Source organism: Gallus gallus, chromosome 27 (assembly GCF_016699485.2).
Source record: "Gallus gallus isolate bGalGal1 chromosome 27, bGalGal1.mat.broiler.GRCg7b, whole genome shotgun sequence".
NCBI lineage: Eukaryota > Metazoa > Chordata > Aves > Galliformes > Phasianidae > Gallus > Gallus gallus.
In genome coordinates, this window is record NC_052558.1 from 4,513,175 (window position 1) to 4,523,996 (window position 10,822).

Here is a 10,822-nt window from a genome sequence, read left to right on the forward strand (position 1 = left end):
TGGGGAACCACAGTCCATTTATATAGGGGCTGCCGTGGGGTGCAGCAGTTGTCCCCGCCTCCTAACACAGCCCTGAATTCTTTCTCTCTCTCTCTCTCTCCCCCTCTCTTTTGAATTTAGGGAGGAGAAAAGCAGTTTAGTAAATCCGGACCAAACTAAATGATACGTGCAAATCTAAATTGCCCGTGGGAGCAGAAATCTGGCACCCTCCAGGTGTTTGCTGTATGCGGAGAAATGGGTGGAGTGGAGCTAAGACACCATGATCGTGTTTTGCCATGTGCAATAGAGCGCAAATTTCTTTTCACATTTAAATCCATCTTAAATAATTTTTTTGTCATTACATAGTCATCGCTTTCTTGGTTTGGGGCTATTATTATAGAATTATGCTTAAGTAAGTAGAACGATCCCTTTCATGTTATATTTCCCAGCATGCGTGTCAAAAATGTGTTTCTATTCACAGTACTTTTCTGGTACAAACCTCTGGCAGATTTGTGTTCTCTGGGTGTTAAATAAGAACTTAGAGAGGTGATCAACAGAAGAAGCATGTGGGCAGGCAGTGATCTGCGGGTCCGTCAGGAAAACGATAATATTCTTATTATGCTGACAGTAATTTGTAGGCATTTTCTGCCCTGTGTCTTTTGTCACTGAAAGATTTGCATCTGATGGTGAAAACAACATTCTTATTACAGCATAATTGGATACCAACAGTTTATACTTTCAAGCTGAAAAGTAACCATTGTTCCTTCTAAATAGTTTGCCAGAGTAAGGGGAAGATCTCAAGTACTGTTGAGGGTTTCAAAGTACTTTTTCAACAGTGACAGCTCCTTTTTGTGCTCACACTGATAGAGGAGACTTCTGAGACACCATTTCCAAGGTGTGGGGAGAAGCAGCCATCAGACTTGGGGCTGCCAGTGGCTCCTCGTGCTCCTCTCAGCCATGTGCTCCAATAGCACGTCTGCTTGAAGCCTTTATGACCAAGCGTGGTCAAATGCAAAAATGATGAATTCTGGCAAATCAGTCCAGTCGCAGTTCTCCCCTCCTGCCCTGTGCTGGGGCTCCTGGAGCAGCTCGGTTGAATCTGCACTAATTCACAAAATCACACTTTCTGTTGCAGTTGCATTACAGTTTGTTCTTATTTGTCTGGTGCAGTTGGACACAAAAGCCTGGCACAGAAATGCCTGCCAGTTCTTTTTCTGCTTTGTGCCTTTTGTAATATACATCTGAAGAGCAAACATAGCCCTAGAGGGTTAGAAGCTTTGAGCTGGAATCTCTTCAAAATTAATATGCTTTTATTTCTAAGTTATTTTGAAAAACAAAAAAATGATTTTCCTTCATCCTGTCTTAATTATATCACTGGATTTGTCAACTGAAATTTACTCCTCTTTAATTAATGTGCATCCAGGAGCATGGGTGTGGTTTTTGGGGTGGGCAGGCGGTGGCAAACTGTAGTAAGAGCAGTCGATCAAAAGTTTAAGTGAAGCATTTATGTAGAAATGAATTGATAGCCTGATATCAGTGACTCAGGACTGAGAAAGCAAAGAATTATTTTCTTTGGCAGCTGTTTACTATCAGTAAATAATGCAGTGGACAGGTGAGATTTCAACAGAGAGCTGTGTGTTTGTGTCAGGAGGAAGCGCCGACTCCTCGGGCTGGAGGGCTCAGCAGATATGTGCAGCCGTGACTGAGAAGGGCCTGACAGATGTGGTACTCTTTCAGTTCAGAATGGATGGGCAGTTTTTATTACTGGTGATCAGAGATCTTTGGCAATGCGGAAATTCCCAGAGAATGACAATTAATGAGAAGGCTTCTTCAGTTTTGCATTTTAATTTATTATGAAATGAAAATTGGCGTTTCTTCTGATTTGCAAATCACATTTATTGAAGTGAGTCTCCAATGCACTGCAGTGATAGTTCACATTCAGAATAGATGCACTGAATCAACATTTTAATGCTTTTTCGAATGTAAATCTACTCTGGATGTTCTGCTGTGTAAGGCAAAAATGATTGATTTTATTAATAAACACACACACACACACACAAAGATGAAAAACTAGACTGTTTGAGATTTGATAATTTGGCATTTTTCAACCCTTGCTGATTTCGGGGAGAAATACATTGGTTTCTTTATGAAGTTTAATGGTGTCCTTTTGGTGGTCTCCCCTCCGCTGGCGCTGCTCACATCTTCTCCTCAATCTCCTTAACCTGAGAGGACACGACTTTGCCGTCAATCACCTCTTCGACAATTGTCTTGATCTTTTTAATTTTACTTGATTCTGGTAACGAAATCAAGCAGTAAATTAATAAAGATGGAGTGTGTATTGACAGAATGATATTACTGTAGTACTGGCAGCAATTTCACTAATGAGAAAATAGACAAAGGCATCTTTTCAATGCACAGTCACTAGGAAGTAAACTTCTGGGAGATGCAGGATATGGTTTATCTTCCTTCTAATATTCTGTATGTTGACCATAATACTATTCTGGACATTGTACTACATAACTGTTCATCATTATGTTTTTGCTTCAGATTAGCACAGATTTGCAAACCTGAAAACTAGGAACTTGCTTACACAGGGATTTTTTTGCTGTCAAAGTGCGTGCACTTCATTCAGGAGCCTAATCTGCCTGTGCGGTCAGTGGAGAGAAGCAGAGGCCTCTGAAAGCCTTTAGAAAGGAATTCCATAACCTTGCCATTCATCTGGCCCTTTGAGAAGTCTGTGGTTTTGCCTTTGGCACCTGGGTTACGTACATAAAAGCAGGGCTTGTATAATCCCTGGAGGTCACCTATTCAAACAGTTGATTGCTTTCTTGTTTTCAGATTTCACTGGTTGATTATTTGCTCTGAAACTGCGCTTTTAAAAATCAGGCTGCTAAGTCTATAACATTTAAACAGGAAGCCATCAAAAATACATGCTTGTGCAACATACCTTTTTCAAGTTCAGTTGTCACTGCATCCTCTTGGACTAACCTGTTCAGATTGTAAACAGAAAAATGTGAATAAATTGTGTGTGACATAGTGAAGAAACAACCTGGTATGTTTTCTGCACCTTTAATAAAAACTGGTAAATTTCCTTTCATCAAGATGTTCGTTAAACCCATCTCATGTGTTTAGATGAGTTTTCAGTGCTAAAGTAAATTTTGTTAAGCATTTTGTAGGTGAGATTAACCTGCAGACTAATTTCTGCAGCGTTGCAACTTCAGCTCATGAGGATTTGCCCAACCTGGTTCCTGAGCCAGAACTGCTGCACGGGGAAGACCTTCGGGGGAAGCATCACTCTCTCTACTTGTGCTGCTCTGTGCTCTGTCACAGGTCTCTGTGCACTGCAGAGCAAGGGATGCTGGACTATCCAGACAGTAAGTGTCAGCTCATTAGCACCTCCTACGTATTTAAGTAGCTCAGCTACTGGTGGCAAAAGCACAGCAGAACAGAATCCTGTGCAGGCTCCAAAACTTGCCATAGACTGCAAGAGGAGGTCAGCGTGCGCTCACTGAGTGCCTTGCTCTAATGTGGTCAGGTACTCGTGCTGCCTAAAGCAGTTTAAAAAAATGTGCCCCGGGTTTCTGTTATGAAAAAGTTGATCTAAAACTGCATCGCTTTTATTCATGGAGTGTGGGCGGTATCAAGCTGCTCAGCTCAAGAAGAGTAACAGTATGTACCCGTGCAGAGGTTGGCACAGACTGATCTGAAAACTGCAGCAGCTTCTGAAGGAGCACAGACTGCAGCCTGCATGGAGCCTGCAGCTGAGAGCCGGGCAACGGGCAGATTTTTTTCCTTAAAAAACCAGTTGCCAAAAGACAGATTTTACCACTGTTACTGTCTGAGAATTTAGAGAACATCTACACTGCTATCAGCAGTGCTAAGCTGCTGGAGCCCCTTTCCTCACCCGACGTCCTCTCCTTCCAGCAGACGTCGGTATGTGGCGATCTCCAGTTCTAGGCGAGTCTTGATATCCAGCAGGACGCTGTACTCCGTGTTCTGTGCCTCCATGTCAGCCCGCAGTTGCCTCAGCTGAGCCTCTAACTTGGCAATTGTTTCCTGTATTTGAGCCAACTGAAAACTGTAACGTGCTTCGGTTTCAGCCAGAGTGTCTTCCAAAGGCTTCTTCTACAGTAGGTGAAAAAGAACAGAGATTTATTGTTCAAGAGGATACATTTTGTCCTTAAGATTGCATTTTGAAAGATGTCTCAGTTTCTGTATTTATCTCTGTAACCGTCTTCTAAACACGGGCCTTATTTCAAGAACTGTTTATTACTTACCATGTTGAGATGGGTCTGTAATTCCAGCTCCAGGCTCTGGCAGATCTGTCTCCGATCTGTCACCTCTCTCCTTTGTTCTTGCAGCTGTTCTACATTGATTGCTACTTCCTGGTTCAGCGCTTCTGTCTGAAATAGGAAAATGGAAGGACTGTAAGCTGTGACCAAACATGGCAGAGGCTCTTGCTGATGTTCAAGCAATTGACCTTACTTGCTTTTCAAATCTTTCTTTGGCTTCTTGGCGGTTCTTTTCTGCCATTTCTTCATACTGCCGTCTCATGTTCTCCATAATACTTGCAAGATCAGTACCTGGAGCAGCATCCACCTCTACGTTAACCGAGCCGCCCACTTGTTTGCGCAGTCTGTCAACCTCCTACAACATTGAACACTGCATTAGCATCAGCTAAGTGAGATTTCAGGCCTAAACATTGGCAGAAGTTCAAAATTATAGAAACAGAACTAACTCTTAATTGTTAAATGTCTCTGACAAAAAACAAAACAAAACAAAAAACAATGGCAGTTTTGCTGCTCCCACCTCCTCATGGTTCTTCTTAAGAAAAACTATTTCTTCATTCACGTTTTCAATCTGCGACTCCAAGTCTGATTTGGTTAAAGTCAGGTCGTCAAGGACTCGCAGCAGCCCATTGATGTCACTCTCAACACTTTGCCTGAGCAAGAGCTCGTTTTCATACCTGTAAAACAAGGCTTCTTTTGTTATCACCGAAGTGCAGCAGTTTGTCAGAAATATCAGATCAATAACTTCCACAGCCTGAGTCCTAAAACATTTGTTTTACTGAGCTTTGTGGTTTACTTCTCAGCTTTGATACTAATAACTGGACTTTATCCTGAGTAACTGGAGCATGCAGTGCAGGCAGTGCGTGGAACTTACTTCAGCCTGAAATCATCAGCAGCCAGCTTGGCGTTGTCGATCTGCAGGACAAGCTTTGCATTTTCCAACTGTGCAGCACCGATCTAAAAAGGAATGGTTGGAAAGGGATAAAGCAGTGGTAGTAGAACTCGCAAAGGACACTGACTGAGTCTTAAACATGAGAAAGTCTGTCACTAATTTGTATCCGGCCCAAATTAAGCATTTCCCGTTCCCGGGTGAAACAGTTCCAATTTGAAACAGCAGCTTTTCCACAGTAGATTATTATCTTCCCCAAAGTTGCAGTTCATGCTTTTATAGATGGCTGCATGAGATCTTACCTTGCTTTGAAGATCCTCGATTGTTTGGAAGTATGAGCTGTAGTCACTCCTTACGCCTACTGTATTCTTCTCATGCCACTCCTTGATCTGCTTTTCAAGCAGGGAGTTTGCTTTCTCCAGAGAGCGCACCCTCTCCAGATAGGCAGCCAAACGGTCATTTAGATTTTGCATGGTTGATTTCTCATTACCAGAGAGCAGTAGATCGTTGTCAGAGATGTTGGAGTGGAAGGCGCCGCTGGAGCTCTGCCTGCGGACGCTGCTGCTGGAGATGCGGGTGCCATAGCCGCCCGCCCCGCCATAGACGCTGGGTGCCTGGATCCGCTGCACAGCCACGCTCCTGACGGACAGAGCGCTGCCACCAGGAGCTGTGCCCTGCAAGTGGGCAGCCGTGCCCAGCTGGGAGCTTTGTGTAGAGAATGACATTGTGCCTTCTGCTGAGATGAAGCGGCTGACTCTACAACAGCGAGTAGTTGGAGCAGTGCGGTGTGTGCTCTGTAAACCCTTATATTGTCTTTGGAAGAGGAAGCACGGTGGTTGTAAACCCCACCTCTCTTGACGCATGCTGTAATTGGTGTCAGCACAAATAGCATGCAGGACATTGTCCCCACACTCTGTAGTGCAAAGGGTTTTAATCTCTTCATCTGCGTTTGAAAAAACTCCTCTGGAAATTTGGCTTTCTTCGTTTTTATTTTGAATAAAAGATAAAACACAAACGAGCTGCTGAACCATTTATAGCAGCCTGTCTCTATACAGCCATTGTCCAACAAACCCTGTGTGCAGGTTATGAAATTAAAATGAGTTGACTGTATGTAACAAGAGACTTTAAATACTTATATCTCAGTCAAGTATATACTGCTGTTGTGTGAGCCATCGCCTCGACCCGAGGATGGTGTAGAAAGGTCTTGAAATGATTAGAAAGGTGGCATTTGTATCTACCACCTTAATTCATTTCATAGTGGGCACAGAACAGTGATTTTAGTGCTGTGAAAATCAATGGCATAGTTTGCTTGCATTAAATGTACACTGGTTAGTGATAGAAGGCCCTTAGAAGTTGAACTGGGCAGCAGCGCGGTTGAGATGAGGCAGGAAATGTATTGCTTCGTGAGCAGGCAAATCCATAGGGATATCGGAACCACCTTGATTGCTCACTTTATTGTACATGTGAGATGCTGATGTCCATAGAGTGATAGTGTTGAGGTCAAGCTTCCAGCATAGCTAGCTCCAAGCCCTCCTGCATGGCTGAAGAGCAGAGCGTGCCCTGGCAACATGCTCAGCACAGTGTGCCCTCTGGCCAGTTCTGCTGCTGGCTGCTCTGCCACTGACAGGAAATCAGCTGCCTCTGTTCAGCACACAAAGAAACCCAAGCAGCTGTGTTTTGAGTAGTTCCTCCAGCTGCAACATATGTACTTCTGAGATGTGAAATGCAGAGATACAATGGAAAGCGAGTGAAGAGGCTGATAGCTGAGGAAGTTACTAGCGCTGCACAAAAGCAGGCAGCAGGTGTGCAGCAGGACAGAGCAGGTGTAGTTCCTTGGGGCATTGCATTTAGTGTACTTCAGTGTATTAATAATGTATAGCTAGTCAGGTAGAACAATTAACATGTATTGTTTATATTGGTGAAAAAGAGCTGCCATACATACTGGTCTTTAGTCTTGGGACAAGGAAATTTGTGACATGCTGAGCTCTGGGGTCTCTGTGCTGCATCTTGGAAGCATCCTCTGGTTTCTGCGATCTGAGCATGGGATTCTGTGGGACCAGTTCTGCTCCATTAAGTTACATACTCATACATACATATGCAGTTAATAGTCTGATTGGTACTGTGGCATGGCAGAGGTCAGCTGTTCTGGAAAGATGCATCTTCCAGAGCAAAATGAGAGCATTCAGAGCAGAGCTCCTTTTCATGAAGATGCAAAGTGTACATTCAGCTATCTGAATTGTCGTTGGACCTTGAGCTTTGGGTGTAGCTGAAAAGCATAAATGTCTGAAAATCATTTATGGCAGGTCCAGTCAAAGTACACTAGCCAGGTCAATTGGCCTGTTGCTATAGACACTCAGGGCGGGTCTGTTCTGTCTGCACGGAATAGGAATCATTTCCATCAGTAGGGCAGAGCTTACATCTTTAGAACCACGAGAAGAATACAGCAAAGATCTTGCCACAGTTCCATCTCCTGGCCATGTATTTCACTGCCTGGATCTCTTACAGCATTCTCCGATGACCTGTTTTTAGTAGACATTCTGCTTTGTCTTAGAATTTACTAAAATTAGTTTCCGTGTAGGTACAATTGACACCATAGGTGAGGTTTTATCTCCATACATTTTTTTTGTCGTGGAATACACTGAATATGTTTTTAAACCATGGAAAACTGCTGGGGTGAAGAGGAGGGCCCATGGCTCTGGCAGCACGGTGCTACAGGGCGCTGCCAGGCTGTGCCCGCTCCTGCTCACAGCCACTGCTGCCCTCTGCTCCCGCTCAATTGGGCCCCGATACCGTCTGGGAGGACATGGGCTGCCTTCTTTCTGTTCGCAGAAACAATTGTGACAGTAGGGGAGCTGAATAGCTGTTGAGAAACTTTAAAAATATGACACTGTCTGATGTCTGCAGGTGTGATCAGCGTGAAAGCAGTGCTGTTAACGCTGTGGAGGTACTTCACTTTAGCAGTGCAGTTTCCAATGGGAGATGCGGCTGTGAGCACTCCATAGAGCACAGCCAGTGCAGATACTGCACTGCACGGCGATGGGTCGGTCTGAAGGTTTGTGTGTAGTCATAATAACTGCTCATAGCAACGCCAGTGAGTTGTTTGATTTCCTGGAGGACAGTCACCTTCGTGACGGACATTGAGAGAGCTATGAAGATAACCCACACAAGGTCCTGATAGCGTGTGCATGCCATTTAGTATTAGTCACTAACCAGCCAGAGGTAACCAGGCATGGGAGTTCCAGGAAAAATGACACACCCAGCTTTGGCACAGGTTTGAGCAGCCGGTAGCTGGAGCACAGGCTTTCCTTTTGGCTGAATTAAAGGTTTAACCAAAGAAAAGGTTTTTTTAGTTCAGGCTTTAGTGATGATCCGCTTTAATGGTGAAATCTAGTGCCTGCTTATTAGTTCCTGTGACTGCATGGATGGTTTCAGTTCAGGTTTTGTGTTGTAAGAATTTGATTCCATCAGGTCTTTTACAGTACAGTTGTGAAAGGGCTCCCACTGTACAAAGTACGTTCAAGGAAGAGGAGTTCTATGTTCAGTATTTCAGCTGTATTCCAGCCAAAATCCATATTTCTGTGTTTGAAAAGTTCCCCCCCTTCTCTTCATAACCTGCCTGTGAGAAGATGTGGCTTCCTCATTTGTGCCACACGTCTGGTTAGGAAGCAAGAGAGCAGCAAGGTGGGCGTTCAGGGCAGTCTGCTGCTCTGTGGGTGTGAGCCAATGGCAGCTTCTGAAAGCAGATTTTTCTGAAAGAGTGGAAAAGGATACTTAGGACAGTTCTCCACCCTGAAAGCAAACGGCGTTGGCACCATCTGTTAATGCTGCACCCTAGAATGCAAACAGTAAACAGAAATATTTTGTGTTTTGCAAACTGTGATCCAGGCTCATTGTGTTCGATCTCGGAAGCAGGATTTCACAGGGCACAGCAACCCTGCAGTCCGCAGGAAAAGCTCCTCCTTTGCACCTGGTACTGGGACCTGTTCCGTTTTGGTCTCTTTTATCTGAGAGCCACTAAGTGGGAACAGGCTGGCTGGGCTCACGGGAAGGCAAAAAGGATGGAGCTTTCTGGCTTTTATCCCTGCTGTGTTCTGAGAGAACAGAGGGTTTTTCTCAGAACCGGTGAGGGGTGCTTGTCTGAGCTACAAAAGCATTGTAACTGAAACAGAGAAGAAGAGGGACAGATGAGGTCACTATTTAACTGCCTTCACTTAATCCCTGAACATCTGCAGTGCAAGATCTTACACATCTTACCTCACACACGTATTTTTTCCTCATTTCCCTCTCCTTTTTACCTTTTGTCCAGTGAAAGTGCTCTACTAGTCAAAACACTCTGCCTTATTGTTTTCTGCAGTGAGTGTTTGATCAGAGGCAGATTTAAACATGATGTTAAATTGTACAATACTTGAGGAAGTTCTGCAGATTTGCAGCAGTGATTAGGGCAGCGTGTTGGATCATCCTTCCCCAGCCACTGACTGCGGATGGGAGGTGGGAGCTGCCTGTCCTGTCTTAGCCACTGTCCTCGAATAGAGCCATAGTCAGTGCCAAGGCAAACAGCTCCAGGCCACACAAATAAGCACTCTTTTTTTTTTCCCCCTTGAAAGTATTACAAGTGTCAGCATTAATGTAATCTGAGAGACCGCCGGTAGGAATTTTTCCCTTGTGGGAACCATGAGCATAAGGGGGCAGAGGATGAGACAATCAGCAAGCTGCAGGATATTCTCCTACGCGTGAGAGCAACCAATAGCACAACATTTGCTGAACGTCTGTGTGTGTGGAAATGAGGTTTGTAAGCAGCTGTATGAAACAGCTTAAAGCCAGCACAAAGCTGGGACAGCCCAGTAGCCACGAGAAGATGTGGCACAGAACAGTGGAGTCCCAGAGCTGGAAGGGCCCACAGCATTGTGGACCATGCAGGACCTCCTCCCAGCATGTGTGTATCGTTCAGGAAGCAAATACAATTTCCATGGCCCTGTGCAAATATATGCATACTCTGATAGTACACCGTAAAAGATAGGTACAAATACTGCACTGCACGCAGTGACATTTCTGTGGAATTTTTCCCTATCTCTTATAAGACAGCAGCCCTCAGGGTCCCGGCAGTGCCCAGCACAAACAGCTCAGCATGCAGTCCCAGCTCCAGTCGGCACTCCGACCTTGGCAGCCTCAGGGGAGGCACAGGTACCACTGCTGGCTGCTGCCGCGCTGAATCTCAGTCACGCTTTCATGCAGAAATGTCGTGCAGATGGAGCTGTGTGTCACTAGGGGCCACCACACACCTGCTGAGAGGAGCTGCCTGCATGAGCCTGTGCTGCTTGCTGCAACTGGCAAGTCGGTGCTGGAACCTGAGCGTGCTTCATGACAATTACATAACAAAATTTCACGTATTACCCACTTTTCTGTTCCCATATCCAGAAGAAAAGTTTTTTGCATAACTCTCGTGGCCAGCTGTGTAAAGCACTATTTATCTTCACAGCCACAAGCTGTAGTTAGAAAGAGTTCAGTGCTGTTTGTGGCAGTGAGCATGTAAGCAACAGCGCTGAGTCTTTTCTGTCTGTCTGAACCTCCTGTAATGACAGACATGTTCGTTTTCCGTTCAGCTAGTGCCCCTTTCTTAATTACCGGTGCTCAAATACGTGAATCTTTAGAGAGAAGTAAACTCTAG

General features: G+C 44.8%; 1 protein-coding gene across 1 annotated transcript; it reads right to left on the minus strand.

The window, feature by feature from the left end:
* Positions 1 to 1,810: 1,810 nt before the first annotated feature.
* KRT40 (keratin 40) lies at positions 1,811 to 5,922 on the minus strand. Its single transcript, NM_001277981.1, is given in 8 exon segments — positions 1,811 to 2,272; positions 2,927 to 2,967; positions 3,884 to 4,104; positions 4,257 to 4,382; positions 4,465 to 4,626; positions 4,789 to 4,945; positions 5,143 to 5,225; positions 5,460 to 5,922. Coding segments are annotated over 8 exon segments (1,311 nt in total). The 5' UTR covers positions 5,883 to 5,922; the 3' UTR covers positions 1,811 to 2,174.
* Between the last annotated feature and the right edge of the window lie 4,900 nt (positions 5,923 to 10,822).